The following is a 17,299-nucleotide window of genomic DNA, read 5'->3' on the forward strand; positions in this document are numbered from 1 at the left end:
AGGCAGGAATGGGATTTAACTGCTAAGGAGTATTAAGTTTCTTTTTAAAAAAATGTTGTTTGATACTTTGTCCCACAGCTCTGTTGTCCATGAATTGCATGGATGGGCAAATTGCAAAAAAAAAAAAAAAAAAAGCTTCAATAAAGCTATATTTAAAAAATAAAAAAGTAGGTGCCCAGGGTGATGGCACATGCCTTTAGTAATCTCACCTTCCCAGGAGGCTTAGGCAGGAGGATCCCAAATTTCAGGACAGCTAGGGCAATTCAGCAAGACCCTGTCTCAAAATAAATTTTCAAAATGGTTTGGCATGTAGTTCAGTGGTAGCCCATGGGTTGAACCAGAGTGATTAAAAAATATGGCAGGGGCTGGGGTTGTGGTTCAGCGGTAGTGCACTTGCATGGCATGTGTGAGTTCAATTCTCAGCACCACATATAAACAAATAAAATAAAGGTCCATCAACTGTAATGCCAGATTTGTGGGACTCCAGTAGACCTCCAGAGCCGAATCTGATGCAATCACACGAGTCTTTATTGCAAGCTCCAGCCTGGACTCACAACAACCGTTCCCAACACAGTGGTCCCAGTCCTTTGTCCAGTGAGATTTTATAGGTTTGGGGGGATACTCTATGCGTCACAGCATCACACAGCAAATCAATCCATACCGCGGGAAAAATCAAACAACAACCCTTAACATTGATTAGCACATTCAATGGTGGGAACAAGTTGGGTAGGGGTGATTGGTTAGTACAAGAGGGGGGTTCCTTTGAACTGATTGGTTTAAGCCTCGAGGGGTGTACATGCTGAACTACATGGTTTCCCAACATTTTATCAATCACTGTAAACTACTGGGGGGGTCATCTGGCATCCCAGGTATTCTCCCTGTCTCATGCTGATTGGAGGTTGCTAGGGGGCTGCTATGGGTCCTCACCTGGCCTGACTGAGTCAGGGACACCTGGTGCCACAGACCTCTCCTGTTATTTACAGACAAACAACTCAGCAGGGAGCCTAGAAAGGCTCTGAGAGTTTTTCCAAGGACAAGAGTTACGCCCCCTTCCTTAGGACAGGCCTTGAGGTAGAAGCTGCTGTTATTTATTTATTTTCTTTTACAAATTTTTTTAGACTTTATTATTTATTTATTTATTATTTGTATATGGTGCTGAGGATGGAACTCAGGACCTTGCGTGGGAGGCTAGCGCTCTACCGCTGAACCACAACCCCAGCCCCTATTTATTTATTTTCAAAAATGGAGTCACATCAGTTTCTTACAACAACTAGAAAATACCTATTAAAATTTTTAAAAAATAAAAAAAATATGGCAAAGGGGCCTGGGAATGTGGCTCAGTGGTAAAGTGCTTGCCTGGCATGCATTAGGCCCTGGGTTCAAATCCCCAAGCACCAAATAAATAAATAAATAAATATATGACAAAGAACCAGAGAGATTCATAGTTAGAATCTGAGCAGCCAGGCAGGATGGCTCAGATGCCTGAAGCAGGAGGATCCCAGGTTCCAAGCCCAGCCACAGCAACTTATAGCAAAGCTCTAAGCAACTTAGACTGTCTCAATATAAAAAAGGACTAGGTAGTGGCTTAGTGGTTAAGCACCCCTGGGTTCAATCCCTGCTACCAAAAAAAAAAAAGGACATATTCATCCCCAGGGAGCGGGGGATGCAGGTGACTGTCACTCCCTAGGATGGGGAAGCCAAACCCTGCTCCTTCCCATTGACGCCAGAATTAGACAGGCAGTCTGTGTAGATAGGTAAATAGAGTCAGGTCCAGGTCTGGTCAAGGAGGCCAGTTTTGAGTGAGTCTGGGAAGTTGGAGACTGTCCCCTGAGGGATCTTATCAAGAACCTGCCCCTGCTCCGATCTGTTGCCAAGTAACCCATCCCAGGAATTTCCCCTCCCTGTAGGGAGGGGAAAATGCACGCCAGGCAAGCACTTTACCACTGAGCCACATTCCCAGGCCCCTTTGCCATATTTTTTATTTTCTTAATTTTTTAATAGGTATTTTCTAGTTGTAAGAAACTGATGTGACTCCATTTTGAAATAGGGGCTTCCCCCTTCAGCCCACCTGTTGGCCTCCCACCGGCATTCCTGGGCCTAGTCACCTCTGCGGGAAGGAGAAAGATAAGGAGGGAAAGGAGAACAGAGGAACCCTGGACGTAGAACAAGGGAGGACACCTTGCCTCTGGGGACGCGGACACCAGCTAGGCCCTCCTCCCTGGCAGAAGTCGGTTACCCCTTTTTAAATAAGCCCTGCTTCCTAGCTTGCCTCAGCTGCTTCTGAGGCTCAGACTCCACGTGTGCGGCAGCAGGGCTCTCCCTCGGTCGCGTCTCACTCTTCCTCCACAGCCTCACCCACCTGTGGACAACTGGCCGCAGCCAAGTGTGCTCTCAGCTCGCTGTGCCGCCACGGCGCCTTGGGAGGTGCCCCTAACGACGGCCTGCGCCTGGCGACCGCCAAAACGCCGCGCCCCTTCAGCGAGCACTCGGTGTCAGGATCCCTGCCCGGCTCACCCGTGCCGCTCCGCCCGGCAGCCGCAGGTCACACCCTCCGTTCCCTCCCCTACTCGCGGCGGCAGCCTGGTCTCCACCTCCTCCACGCCCCCTCCGACCCCTGGCGCTCTGGGCGCGTCGTCAGAGCCACGCAGGTCTCAGGCTCCTGATTGGTCAGCCTCTCTGGTGTTCCCGCCCTGCCTGGCCCTGGTCTGAGAGCGACGCGCAGACCTCGCGGTACGGCGAAGGCGGGGCCTCACCCCGGACCTCTCGCCTCTGATTGGCCGTTCCGGTCTGACGCGCTCGCCGTCCCTTCCACCAGGCTGGGGGCTCCTGGCGCGCGCAGGGAGGGCGGGACCTGTTGCTATCGCAATAAAAGTCCCGACTCTCCTGCCCGGTGGGGGTCTCCTGCCAACCCCTCCGCTTTCCCGGGTGACCCGGGAGGGGGCGAGCGAGGAGGTAAGATGGTGGCTGAGTGTGTAGGCGAAAAGTGCGTCGGAGGAGAACTGAGGAGGGAGGGAGAACGGGCTGCCCGGCGGAGGCGAGGTGGGCAGGCATTTTGAAGAGAGCTCCCGCAGCCCACCCTGCCCTGCTGGGAGCCTGTTTTCCCATCTCTCAGTCTGCACATGGCACCCCCCAGTGTCCAGCGACGGCCCCTCTTGGCCCCCGGTTCCTCGGAGGCCAAGAGAATGCCCTTATGGCCACGGACTTGTCGGGTCTGGGCAGGAGCCTCTCGGCCCCTGGCAGGATTCTGTTTTGGTCAGGGCCCTCTAGAGGAACAGAACCAAGAGGAGGTATGATTATGAAAAGGGGGTTTATTAGCTTGGCTTATACAACCAGAAGCTGGATAGTCCACAGTGGCCATTGCAGGCTGGAGAGCTGGAGGAACCAGCAGCAGCATGGTCCAAGATGCTGAAGCCTCAGAACAAGAGAGATCAGTGGTGCTGCCCCAATCCAAGACTGAAGGCTTCTGAAAACTCCCTGGAGAATCACTGGCAGAGTCCACTTGGGAAGAGTGGAGGAGCAAGAGTCTGATGTCCTCCTACCATCCCAGCAGCAATCAAGAATGCAGTCAAGAAGAATCTAGCTTGCATCTGCTGCCACTTCCTTGTTCTTCAGCTTTTATTCCATCCAAGCCTCCAATCTATTGGACTGGGCTGCCCACATATAGGGAGGGTCTCCACTTTGGTTAGCTATCCCACATGCCAGTCATTCCTAGACGTATCCTCACCGACACACCCAGAAGCCTCTTTTTTAAAAATATTCTTTATTTTACATTTATTTGGTGCTGAGGATCGAACCCAGTGCCTCATGCTTGGTAGGCGAACGCTCTACTACTGAGCCACAACCCCAGCCCCCAGAAGCCTGTTAATCTTCAGCATTTTAATCCAATCAAGTTGATGATTTAAATTAACCATTATAGATCACAAACAGTGGAGCCCCTGACATCCCTCCTGGCTTGTGGGGAAGAGAGCTGGGAGACAGGACTAGGGAAGGTTTGGGAAAATGAGCTTGGCAGAGGAGGCAGTGTGGTGGCCAGAAGAAGGGGTCAGTCTGCTCAGCCCTTCATCTGCAGTGTGAGGTCCGTCCTTGTTCCTGAGTCCCCTAAACCTGGTATGTAAAAGTCACTCAACAAATACTTGTGGATAAACAAATTTCCTCAAATTGAGGGTTTATTGTCGCCCATATTAGAGAAGAGAGAGCAAAGGTCTGGCCCACACAGGCCTCTTGGGCACCTGTGCCAGAGTCTGAAGCTGTCTCCACTTTCTGGGCATCAAGGCACAACAAAATTGGGGCTAAGTGACAAGGCCATGGGACCAGTGGTGGTGTCCAGTGGGCATGGGGTGGGCAAAGGGAGGGTGCAACTCCCGAGCCCAAGATGAGAGGGAAATGGGCTGAGGTGAAAAAGTACCCTGTAGTCCTGTGCTGGGTGGTTTAGGGTAGCCCCTTTGTGGGCAGTGGGCAAGGAGGAACCAAAGTAGTAATCTACAGATGGATGTCAGCAACACCTGGGCTCTGTCATCAGCCTCCTTTTAGGGAAGGAGAGGATAAGGCCCAGGCTCCCAGACTGGAATGGTGCAGAAGCCACAGTAGTTCTTCCAAGGCAGCTAGTTAGGACAGGGAGGGGACAGCCCTGCCCACACCCCTGGCCTCCACCTGTCCTCCCCAGATTCATTTACCTTTCTGCAGGATATGCACCTACCTCAATGCCAGCTCTTGAATGCACTTAAGGATACAGCCCTGAGGTTCCCTCCTCCAGGATCCTGCAGGGTCCTCCTCAGACGGCAAACTCTCTGGCTTCTCTTCACTGCCAGCCAAGGATCCCTTTCTGGCCAGGTCTGCCCACCCTCACTCCCCCAGGTTGGGGTGGAGGAGAGTCAATGAGGAGGGAGATCTCAGAATCCCAAAGATGTCCAGGTGGTGATCCTAGAACCTGTGAGTCTGCTACCTTACCTAGAAAAATGGACCTTGTAGATTGATTAGATTAAGAGTCTGGGGATGGGAGTTATCTTGGATGATCTGTACAGACCCAGGGTACTCTCACAGTCTTTCTAAGTGAAAGAGAAGGGTCAGAGAGGTTTGTAGATATTATGCTGATGGCTTTGAAGAAACTATGCCAAGCCAAGGAAGACAGCTATAGAAGCTGGGAAAACTAAGGACACAGATTTTTGCATAGCCTCCACAAAGAACTAGAACTGTTTGAACCTGGATGTTAGTCCAGTGAAATGATCTTGGGCTTCTGGACTGCAGAACTGTAAGATAATAAATGTATGGTCCTAAGGCATTGAGTTGGGGATAGTTTGTTACAGTAGCCAGAGAAGGGACCACCAGCCCTGCTCCTGCCGGGCTGGCTTCCTTCCTGAGGCAGGGGTGTGGCTTCCCAGTGACCCAGTGTGCTAACCCCAGCTCCCACGGATGATGTTCACAGTGGTGTGGGGCAAGAACTGGTCCGGGAAGACACACCCTGGACGCCCTGGTGTTCCTCCTCTGGCTTGCCACCTGAACTACTTCTGAAGACACGCCTGAGCAGGGTGTTGGGGCCCTGGCAAGCCTTGGGTACCCGCCAGCATTCCCAGGCTGCATCTCAGTTATCTGTGATGCCACCAATTTCCAGTAACCATTCCCCCAGTAACCTCCTGGCACCCACTGCATCTCCAGTGCCGGCGACAGACATGTGAACATCACACAGGAGCCTCCCATCCCTTGGTGAACCCCCCAACACCAAGTGGGGTTTCAAGCCTGTGGTCAGTCTGTGCAGAAGGTAGTACCATCGGCCTCTCCTGTGACAAGAAGGCTTCTGGGAGCCCATGCCACCTTCCCTGAAGACCTGTGAACTAGAAGACTCCAGCTTCCACTGGAGCTGGAGGAGAGGCTCCGCAGAGCTGATGGAGCCACGGAGAAGGAAACTGCCCCTGCCATCAAACTAAAATGCTTCTTCACATAAAGGAAGCAGCCAAGAATGTGAGGAGAGCCTACTGAATGCGAGAAAATCTTGGCCAGATGCACCTCAGAGCATTAATCTCTAGGATAACTCAAGAACTCAAAAAACTGCACGTCAAAAAACCAAATAACCCAATAAAAAATGAACAAAGGAGCCAAACACTTCACAAAAGAAGAAATATGAATGGTCAATAAATATATGAAAAAATGTTCAATATCTCTAGCAATTAGAGAAATTCAAATTAAAACTACAATGAGATTTCATCTCAGTCCAGTCAGAATGGCAATTATCAAGAACACAAATAACCATAAATATTGGTGAGGATGTGGGGAAAATGATTAATTTGTACATTGCTGTTGTAACTGCAAATTGGTGCAACCACTCTGGAAAGCAGTATGGAAATTCCTCAGAAAACGTGGAATGCAACCACCATTTGACCCAGCTATCCCACTCCCTGATTTGTGAGCTTGGTAGGGGAGGCAATACTAAATATCAGCATACTACAGTAACAGCTCAATTAACAGTAGCTAAGTTATGAAACCAACACAGGTGCCCTTCAATAGATGAATGGATCAAGAAAATGTAGTACATATACACAATGGAATATTAGCCACAAAGGAGAATGAGATTATGCCATTAGCTGGTAAATGGATGGAACTAGAGACTTTCCTGGTAAATGAAATAAGCCAATCCCCCCAAAACAAAGGCCAAATGGTCTCTCCGATATGTGGCTGCTGATATACAATAAGTGCCCTGGGAGTGGGAGGGTATTGTAATGGATTGGACAGGGCAGAGTGGTGGTGGGGGGGAGAGAGTGAAGATGGGAATGGGAAAGACGTAGAATGAACCAGACATAACTTCCTGTGTTCACCAGGAATACACAACAGTGAAACTCTGCATCATGTACTCCCACAAGTATGTATGATATGTCAAAATACATTCTACCATCATATATAACTAAATATATAACAAAAAAAATGACCCTTGGAAATTAATCAGGGTGAAGGGACTCGGGCAGGAAAAGAGGCCAGAATCACTCAGGCTAACCAGGGAAGTCCAGGACTGCTCTAGTCACATGCTTGTGTCTGACTTGGGCCACCTTGGCTTCCGTGAGCCACGATGACCACAGCTGCCCCACAGCATGTTGGGAGGTTTGCAGGGTCATGATCCAGAGGTGAAGGCAAGCTGGGACTTAGAAACAGGGTAGCAGCCTGTCTTCATGAGATGGCCTCGCTGGGCCTCAGCAATTTAGCAAGGCCCAAAGCAACTAAGGGCTGGGGATGTGGCTCAGTGGCCGAGTGCCCTTGAATTCAGTTCCTAATACACTCCCCCCACCCAAAAAATAAAAAGTAAAAAGGACTGGGGATGTGGCTCAGCAGTTAAGGGCCTCTGGGTTCAATCTCTGGTACTAAAGAGAGAGACGAAGGAAGCCAGAGACAGGGCCCTAACCATCCCTGGTCAGGTCACCCTGCCCCTCCGAGCCTGAGTTCCAGCCAGGGGCATACTTGTCCTCCTATGTCCATCCTGCAGGCAGTAGAGTGAAAAGAAAAGCTCACACTCCGTGGGGGATAGTTGTCCCTGCAAGGAACACTGGAGGGGCATGACCACAAGATATCAACAGCAACTTTTCTCACCAAGACCCCTGGACCTACAGTGCGCCCCAAGGAAGAGTGGATCAGAACCTTCAACCCTGGTGCCGGCTGGGGATTCTTCCGCGGCCCTCTTTCAAGTTCAGAGCCCCTGTATGGGTGTCAGTGGGGTAGCGCCCAGCTGGACTCCACTGGACTCCCAACTGGATCTCAACAGGGGTGAGGTTCACCAATGACCTCCAGGAAAACCCTTACAAACGACAGGCCAGGGCACCCTCAGCTGGACAGCCAGAGGAATCAGCCAGAGACATCTCCAGGTGGCCTCCCATGAGGGTCAGGTGTGTTCCCAGAGGATCCATGTGGACCCGCTGCCGTGGTTGCTGCTGTCCGTGGTGGTACTACCTAAGTGCCCTGCCCAGTCTGAAGAGAGAGGTGCTGGGAATGCACCCGCTAAGGCCCCAGGGGATGCCCAGAGGATCCCAGGCGCAGCGCAGAGGCACTCATCGAGGTCCCCACACCCTCCTCATGCCCCGTAGTCGTGGGGTCCAGCCGGGGCCCTCCCCTGCTTGCCACGTGCGGTCTGATGGGTCGTCCAGCGTGCCCTCTGGATGGGCTGGGTCCTTAGGGACGCTCTCGTGCTCCAGCGCACCCACCGCAGGCCCTGGCAGGGTGTTGTCCAGGTCAGGGCTGGTGGGTCGCGGCGTCCAGGGTGGCCCCAGCGTAGGTCGCGGCGGAAACCAGGAGAAGCCGGGCTCAGGGGCCAGAGCCACCAGCTGCGGCCGCACGGGGCCGGCGGAGGCAGCGTGCGGGATGAGGAAGAAGATGTAGACGCCCGAGACCACGAGGCCCGCGGCCACCAGCACGGCCAGCGCAACGGCCGCGTTGAAGACCCAGGCCGGGCTGCTCAGCGTCAGGCGGCGCGACAGCGGGCGGCCGAGGCGCAGAGGCGGCGGCGGCGGGGGAGCGCGCGTGGCGCGGCTCTTGCGCGGCCCGGGCGGCGGCGGCGGCGGCCGCAGGTAGAGCAGCCCGCGGCGGCGGTCGAAGCGCACGGAGCCCTGGCGCGGTGATGGCGCGCGCGCGTCGCGGGGCAGCAAGCCAGGCTGCGTGGGCAAGGCGGGCAGCCCTCCGCGTGGCGCCAGGCGTGTGGGCGCGCGGCACACCGGACAGGCCACCGCGTCGCCGCCGCCCGCCGTGGCCAGCGACAGGCGCGCCAGGCACTCGAGGCAGAAGACGTGGCCGCAGTCTAGGCGCTTGGGCAGCTTGAACACGCCGTCGAAGGGCGACACACAGATCAGGCACTCCATGGGAGACGCGGGGGGCAGGATGGGGCCCGAGCTGGGGATCCCATCGCCCTCGTCCTCCTGTGCGTCCTCTTCCTCATCTCTACCTGGGGAGCTGGGGCCCCCACCCTGAGTCCGCAGGCGGCGGAGCCAGGGAGGCCGCGGGCAGGGCATCTGGACCCAACCTACGGGGAGAGGTGGTCAGGCGGGGAAGGGCAGCAGCACATAGGGTGCCAGAGGGAGGACTTCTAGAAAAGGGGCTGCCCTGAGGGGGTTACCCAGAACAGGGGGGTTGTCAGGTTAACAGGGGCCAAGGCGTCAGGGATGGGCCCTGGAAGGTCCAGGCAGAGAGCGAAGCCACTTGTAGATTGTGTGGACTCAGTGTCTCCAGGAAGGAATAGGTGCAGGGGACCAAGGTTAACCGGGACTCCCAGACCTGGGAAGCAAACCTGGCTGTGGCACCCAAGATGCCACAGAGCACCCACCAGGGTCAACGCCTGATGTGTTCGGATCAGTGAAGTAGACACGGGTGAAGGGACAGCCAGCAACCCTCCCTACCTTGTGATGCCTTCTCCTCTGCCTGCTGGGGGTGTCCCTCCTGTTCTGCCCAGTCTCTGGTCTGCCTGCTGTTGGATATCTGAGTGTCCCTCCCTAGGGGAGGGTGTCCGACCTGGGGCCACCCCCCCACAGGTCCCAGGCACCTGCTGAACTTGTCTGGCTGGCCACCCCACCCCCAAGACCCAGCCTGCCAGGAACAGCAAGCCTGACTTGGGCGGATGGATGTTGATACTGGGCAGGCAGGGACGCGACCACCCTTTTTCAAAACCTACCTTGGTGCCCCTGTAACCCTAGCAACTGGAGTTTGTAAGACAAGGATCCCAAGTCGGGGGTTGGCCTGAGAATTTCAGGGGGCTGGGGATGTAGCTTGCAGTGCGAGGCCACAGGTTCAATCCACTGTGAAACCAAACATTCCACTATGGAGCCACCAGATGAGCTGCCTGGGCAGGCTCCTGCTTTTCCTAGCACCCTGTGAGCAGCCTGACCTACAGGCCACAACCCAAACAGTGAAGCCAGCATACACCATACACAGAGGTGGACAGCTGGACTGACCAGCCTGCACAGGGCTGGGATGACCATGGCCCAGACAACAGACCTTCTTTACCTCTACCTGGGCATGCTTTTGGGGAGCCTGACTTCAGGATGATCCACAGGTACCCAGGTCTCGGGACCAGACCAGAGCAACATCTGATATGCCAGGCTCTCACATCATGGACATCCTCTCCCTCATCCCCAATACCTGTTGGAATACTCCAGGGCATCTGGCTGGTGCCCTGTGACTCAGGTTTCCACAGGCTGACAAGTCATGCCAGCGCCATGAGCATCCCCATCACACAAGGCCACCCCCCCAAACACAGGCAACAGATGGGTACAGCTGTCCCCAAGGGAAGACAGTTTATTGGTCAGCAGCTGGGAAATCAGCGGTTGGATTTGGCCACACGCTCCAGCTCGTCTTTCTTTTTGATGGCGTAGGAGTTAGAAGAGCCCTGTGAGAAGACATCTAATTAGCTCTAGATGTTGGGAGCGTCCCCCCCACCCCCGACCCCTGCCCTGAGACCCACATTCCAACCCACCTTGGCAGCATTAATGAGCTCATCTGCCAGGCACTCAGCAATCGTCTTGATGTTCCGGAAGGCCGCCTCACGGGCCCCTGTGCACAGCAGCCAGATGGCCTAGAGCATAGGGGTCAAATTAGGCCTGTAGGACTGTGGCCCTCCAGTAACTGGGCCCATTCAGACAAGATACAGGGGGAGGTGACATCCGCTGGAAAAAAACAAGTGTCCACAGACATACACACCCAGTGATAGGACTTTAGACCTGCCATACAATGTGATGCATGCTCTTGACCTGGACCTTTGATTGACAAGGTAAAGGGCACATTGGGACAGATGAATAAATGACACATATTGCATTGCTATTAAATTCCTCAGGAATGGAATGATGGGAACAGATAAGCCTTGCTCATAAGACACCTGCTCAAATGCTTAGGGAAAAACTGTTAGAATTACTACAACTGCTTCTTACCAGGTCCAAGAAGAGGAAACAAAAAGAAACCACCCAACACAGTGCATCTGTAGCATACACTACAATTATGGCACACTGTACACACTGTATATCAGAAACAAGATGAAACCAGACTTTGAAGGGCTCCGGGAGCCAGGATGTGCTCTGAACAGGGTGTGATTCCAGGAAGCTTTCCTGGAGGAAGTGAGTGAGGCTCCAGGTAAAACATGCAAACAGGGACAACATTTCTGCCCCAGGTAGGACTCCACCCACTCCTGGCAGCTCTTCCCATTCCACCTGCCCAAGGCCAAGGGCCCAGCCCCACCTGATTCACACGGCGCAGTGGGGACACGTCCACAGCCTGCCTTCTCACTGTGCCAGCTCGCCCAATGCGTGTTGAATCCTCCCGGGGGCCACTGTTGATGATGGCATTCACCAGGACCTGCAGAGGGTTCTAGTAGACAAGCGGGGCTATGAGCTCAACGTCAAGCCCCAAGTGCTCCCCCTCCCCGACTCAATCCTAAAACAGGGTGACAGCCACATAGGTGACAAGCGTGGCATGCATACCAGGGCGCTTCAGCATGTGGTACAGGCACAGCCTGCCTTGCTTGTCACAGAGTCCTACCTCACCAGTGAGCAGGTGGATGATCTCAAAGGCATGCTTGACAATGCGCACAGTCATGAGCTTCTTGCCGTTGTTGCGGCCATGCATCATCATGGAGTTAGTGAGGCGCTCCACGATGGGGCACTGCGCTTTGCGGAAGCGCTTGGCAGCATAGCGTCCTGCACTGTGGGGCAGGTACTTGGCATACTTCTCCTTCACCGCAATGTAATCCTGAGGCAGCAGGGGATTAGGAACAGTCAGGAACAGGATGGACACAGCCCAGGACCGAGGATACCCAGTACCCAACACTGCAATCCCAGTCTGCCCCCGCCCCAGGGGATATGGATGTGAATCCAGCTTGCCTTGAAAGAGGGAAAACTACACAAGTGGATTTCCTTCCATGTAACACTTCAAGAGCACTCCATTCACAAAGGAGTGAAGTCCATTGTTTGTCTTTTTTTTTTTTTTTTTTGCAACAGTGCTCCCTGAACATGGACGCTGTAGGGCAGACGATTCTCTGCTGAAACTACCACAGGATGTTCAGCAGTACCCAGTACACTAGCAGCAACCCACTCAGTTTTTGTTTGTTTTGGCAGTGCTGGGATTGAACCCAGGACCTCTCCAGTTACTGAGACTGGCCTCAAACTTGCAATCCTCCTGCCTCAGCCTCCCAGAGTTACTGGAATTGCAGGCATGCACCACTGTAATTTTGATAACTAAAAATGTATCTAGATGTTGCTGAGTGTCATCCGAGTCAGAAACATTGTTAAAGGCCAAAATGGTAGCCTTGCATACATAAGGATGGCAGAAGGAAATTAGAAGAGTATGCAAAGTGGACTGCATTTGATACTTCCATTACAAAATGTGCCCAAGGCCACTCATTATTTCCACGTGAGAACATAAATGCGAGCCCTCTACTGCTGAGCCACAACCCCAACCCCATCCCCATCCCCATCCCCAGTTTTTACATTTTTAATACCTTTATTTTTATATGTGTTACTGAGGATAGAACCCAGTGCCTCACAGGTGGTAGGCAAGTGCTCTACCACTGAGCTACAACCTCAACCCCGTAGTTTTTACCTTTCTAAAGCATTGTACAAAAACAAAAAAAGTAACTCAAATCCAATGTGACTGTGAGGCATAAACATACCATCTGGTTCCTAATGAAGAAGATTGGGCCTGTGGGGTGCTATGGTACAGCACTCGCCTATCATGCAAGAAGCCCCAGATTCCATCCCTTGCACCACAATATACAAAGCTGCCTAAGCAAACCCATGGAGGGGTGAAGTGAAGCTCTCCCAGACATCCAGAATGAAAATAATCCTGTATCCTTTAGGCATAGTACATAAGTGCTATGGCATCTTTAGAGGAAACAAAAATGTTTTAATTTCTTTTCAAACAAAAAGGAAAAAAAGTAAACACAAGTCACATTTATCTTTATACAAACGCATTCACAAAATATTATTATTACCACTGTTTTATGGTGCTAGAGATTGAACCCAGCGGCACTTAACCACTGAATTACATTCTCGGCTCTTTTTTTATTTCTTTTCTCCTTTGAGACGGGGTCTAACTAAGTTGCTTAGGGCCTCAGTTAGTTGCTGAGTCTGGCCTTGAACTTGTGATCCTCCTGCCACAACCTCCCAAGGTGCTAGGAACTACAGGCTTGCAAAATATAACCTTTAATATTAATTTTCTTAAAACACAGGAAGAGCGCTCAAAAATACAAGTTCCTAAGGTCCATGAAACTCCTGAAACAGGAAGCTGTTTGAGGGCTGGGGGCATGCTCAGCAAAGTGCACACCTCTGCATCAAGGGGCAGGAGTGGCAGAAACTGTAAAACAGTATGAGAATAAGACAGAAGTACAATTCTTGATTTCAACATGTTACAAAGCTACAGTAATCAGGACAACACAGTACTGGCATAAACATAAGATATACAAACCAACAACATAATTCAGAATCCAGAAATAAACCCATATATTCACGGTCAACTGATTTTCAATAAGTTCACCATTCAACTGGTTAAAAAACAGTCTTAACAGATGATGTTGGATAAGCAGACCATGTTTAAAAAAAACAAAAAACGAGATGCTGGGTTAGGGCTATAGCTCAATGGCAGAGCACTTGCCTGGCATGTGTGAGGCACTGGGTTCAATTTGATCCTTAGCACCAATAAAACTATATAAAATAAAGGCATTTTGTCCACCCCCCCCAAAAAAAACCCACCCAGATGCTGCCACTTTAAAACAATAGAAAAATATTTTTGTGTGTGTATAGTCCTAGCTGTTGAATGCAGGGCCTTGAACACATTAGGCAAGCACTCTACCTCTGAGCTATAGACCCTAGACTAAATGGTAAACAGTTATGTGTATTCACTACAAAAACAACAAAATGCATGCAACAGTATATGTGATACTTCTGAAAAAGGAACCCCATATAGAATTGTACTAACCTTTAGGCAAGATACAAGAAAGAGTGGATGTGGTGATTCAGCGATCTTTTTTAAACATATTTTACTTGTAGGTGGACATAATACCATTATTATTTATATGTGGTGCTGAGGATTGAACCCAAGGCTTCACACATGCTAGGGAAGGGTTCTAATGCTGAGCCACAACCCCAGGGATCTTTTTAACTGTCCTGAGTTCAAATGTTGACTTAGTGGAACAATCCCCAAGTTTCAAAGGTCTCCTCCTGGAAGAATCCACATCTCCTTCCGACGCCTAGTAGGGAAGGCCAGCGTCAAGACCCCCTCACCTGCAGGGAAATGTCATTGATCTGCACATCATCAGTGCTCCACTTCCCGAAGAGCTTGATGTCCGGGGTCTCTGCAACTGCAGGTGCGGCTGTCTCCCACTCCGTCATCCTGGGGACAGGGTGAGAGCAGAAATAAACAGAGTCCACCAGCCTGGAGCACAGGCTCCAACTCCGGTGGGATCAACTGTGAGGCTGACCCCATCCTGTGGGAATTAGAAGGGACCTAAGTAAATTGTGAACATTTAGGCACCCCACCCCCACCTCTGAGGCTGACCCTCCTCCTAGCGGTGAATCGAAAAGCTAGGAGGGACCATTTTCTCAGGCTTAGGAAAAGCACTCGGCTGCCATCTGTCTCACCCAGGAGCCCAGGTTCCAAGATGTGACAAGTCACCTTGTCCACAGCTGCTTCATGAAGCCCTACAGTGGCTTAGCAGACAATGCTAAGCATAGCATCTGACGGAAATCAAATACCGCCATGCCAATTTTACCCAGGCAAAATAAGCTGCTCTGAACGTCTTCCGCATCCTTGAGGTGGTAACACTATTTGACATAAGGACAACCGCACAAATCCTGCGACAGAACCAATGAAAGAGTTTCCATTCCGGCTTGATACTAGGCAGACACTGAGAATTCTCTGAAGAAAACGAATACTGGTAACAAATGGTTACCAAGGAGCTACGAAAACGGGAACTTCCGGTCTCCAGGTGCAGCCGAAAATCCCACATCCGTGCCCGGGAGCGCTGCCCCGGCGGGGAGGACCATGGCGTAGCACCAAGTGGCTTTGGCCGCGCGCGCTTCCGAGTACCCGTTTTCCAGAAAAGGGGAGAGCCGAGCATGGAAGGCGCAGGCCCCTGGGCCCCTCCGCCGATCTCCAGAAGACCCTGGGCCGCCCCTTCGGGACCCAGACCCCCCTACAGCCTAACCTGAGAGCACAGCTGGGGAGTCTCGGTCGCTCCGCGTGCACCACGCGCCACACTCGAACAGACAGGAAGAGGCCGCGCAGCGCAGACCGACGCTTTTAAGTGGAGGGAAAACTTCCGGGTCAGCCGAGGCTACGGGAGAGCACAGTGGCACTGAGCGCTCACAGACCAATCCGGAGTGAGGATGAAAGGCAGCCTCCCAATCAGACGAACGCGCCTATCCGCCGCGCACGCGCACTCTCAGAAGCGGGACCACAAGTTGCCTGGCGGAAGTGCAGTAAGACGTAGTTGCCAGGACACGGGGGCCTGTGCACAAGTGCATAGACGTCCAAAACCAACGCCGCCATTTCAAATGAGGGCAGAAGTCCGGGACGCGATCATTTCGGCCCGGCATTCGGCTCGGTACCCTATCGTTCTTTGCCGCCCTTAGGACTGCTTCCTCAGGACACACGCATCGCGTCTCCGCGTTGGTGGAGGGAGTCTGCCACCGCCCTCCGCAGTGCCACGAGTATGCGCCGTCCACGCGCTGCTCCTCCCCACTGCCTGGGTCTGCGGGTCCCCGGCCGCGGCGGTCCTTCCTCCGGTTACCTGCCGCCGGGATTTCCCCGCCGTCCTGCCTTTGATACCCCAGTTTCGCGTCCTGGGGAGACGGGTTCGCGGCGGTGAGAGCCAGACCCACAGGCTGGAGCAGTGCTACCCGTCTGGAGGTGGGGGAATTGGAGCCGGGCAGGGCTGGCAAGCTGGGTCCCCTCGGGGCGTTCTTTATCCTGGTGCTCATAACCGTGTCCGCGACCCCGCCTCTTGGGCTGCTGTTTTGAATTAGGCTGACTTCTACTTTAAAATTTTTTTAAAAAAAATATCTTTATTGTAGTTATCTTCTTTTTATGTGTTGCTGAGGATCGAACCCAGAGTCTTGCACGTGCTAGACGAGCGATCTACCGCCGAGCCACAATCCCAGCCCCTGACTTCTGCTTTTGAGACCAAAGGCTGCAATGAGGGATGGGACTGTTCCCCTATCCGGTTCCCATACAGGCCTCTATCTCCCCAGCTATTGCTTCTTCCAGCTGCTCCCAGAAGGATCTCTGAACAGGTCAGCTGGGGAAGGGCTGACAGTGTCCTTATAAAGATGGGGTAGGGATGTAGCTCAGTGCAAGAGGGGTTCAGTGCCCAAAAGCACAAGGGAAAGAAGAGGCAAAGTTGGGGGAGACACCCTTGTAACCATAGAGGCCTAGATTGAAGTGATGCACCCATAATCCATGGAAAATGGAGCCACCAGAAGCTTGAAAAAACAAGGGTCCTTCACAGAGAATGTGCCCTTGCACCACCTTATGAACTTATGATCTTCGGAACTCAGTAAATTGTGGTTTTAAGCCACTAAGTTTGTGGCGATTTATTACTGCAGACATCTGCACTAATATACTCCAGATACTGAAAAGCTCCCTTTGCCATGTTTGGCCTTTACTTCCATGTCACCATGATAAACTCATGGTGACACCTGAGATGCCATCCTTCCTACCTCATTCTCTTGCCTCCTAAAGTTAGGAATTACTCTGGGGTAAGCAGCTCCCTGATCCCATAGGGACAATTAAGAATCTAGGAACCAGATTGCTTACCTTTCGAAACAGTCTTATGAGGTGGACATACCCATTTTACAGTCAGGGAGGCCCAGAGAGATGAAGTAACATTGTCCAGGTCAAAGAGCAGAAGGTGGTGAGGCTGGGAATCTCCGATGGCTGCCCCATGGTGTGATCTCTCCTACTTCAGCTGTCTTTCCCATATCCCTGCATTGTGTCTCCCACAATTCTGGGGGTCCCTGCACATACACAATGCCTATGACATATTTGTTCTGTAAACAACGAGTGGTCCTTTCCCCTAGGTATGGCATAATCCAGACAGGGACTCTATCCCTAAACCCTCTCCCTCTTCAAAGGAAATGCTGCTTGCCCAGTAACCATGTGATTATGGGCTGTAGTTACAGAAGAGTTTGTCCTGCCTCCAGGCCTGCTGAAATAAAGGTGCAAAGGAATGAACAGGCATACTGACTCTCCAATTCTTGCAGGACTGCCCTGTCTCTCCCTGCCACAGTGCCATGCCTATGGAGTGTGTCCAAACACAGGCTTCTAGGGACAGCTGCCTGTGCCAGTCCACCTG

The 17,299-nt window shown here is 52.3% G+C and overlaps 2 protein-coding genes across 2 annotated transcripts; both read right to left on the minus strand.

Annotated features, from left to right (window-relative positions):
* Positions 1–8,024: 8,024 nt before the first annotated feature.
* Rnf225 (ring finger protein 225) lies at positions 8,025–8,978 on the minus strand. Its single transcript, XM_076839418.2, has one exon. The coding sequence runs from the start codon at positions 8,976–8,978 to the stop codon at positions 8,025–8,027; it is 954 nt and encodes a 317-aa protein (XP_076695533.1).
* Positions 8,979–10,231: 1,253 nt separating this feature from the next.
* On the minus strand, positions 10,232–15,257 carry Rps5 (ribosomal protein S5). The gene is made up of 6 exons (XM_076839419.1): positions 15,152–15,257; positions 14,229–14,337; positions 11,491–11,700; positions 11,191–11,319; positions 10,436–10,534; positions 10,232–10,348 (listed from the first exon to the last, which is right to left on the minus strand). The coding sequence occupies exons 2-6, from the start codon at positions 14,334–14,336 to the stop codon at positions 10,280–10,282; spliced, it is 615 nt and encodes a 204-aa protein (XP_076695534.1). The 5' UTR covers position 14,337; positions 15,152–15,257; the 3' UTR covers positions 10,232–10,279.
* Positions 15,258–17,299: the final 2,042 nt, after the last annotated feature.

The sequence above is a fragment of the Callospermophilus lateralis genome, chromosome 18, assembly GCF_048772815.1.
Source record: "Callospermophilus lateralis isolate mCalLat2 chromosome 18, mCalLat2.hap1, whole genome shotgun sequence".
Classification (NCBI taxonomy): domain Eukaryota; kingdom Metazoa; phylum Chordata; class Mammalia; order Rodentia; family Sciuridae; genus Callospermophilus; species Callospermophilus lateralis.

Coding starts and splice junctions, on each gene's coding strand:
- Rnf225 (XM_076839418.2), bottom strand. CDS start 8,978: ATGCCCTGCCCGCGGCCTCCCTGGCTCCGCCGCCTGCGGACTCAGGGT.
- Rps5 (XM_076839419.1), bottom strand. CDS start 14,336: ATGACGGAGTGGGAGACAGCCGCACCTGCAGTTGCAGAGACCCCGGAC. Junction 10,535..11,190: donor CACTGCGCCGTGTGAATCAG/GTGGGGCTGGGC, acceptor CCTATGCTCTAG/GCCATCTGGCTGCTGTGCAC. Junction 10,349..10,435: donor AGCTCATTAATGCTGCCAAG/GTGGGTTGGAAT, acceptor GTCTTCTCACAG/GGCTCTTCTAACTCCTACGC.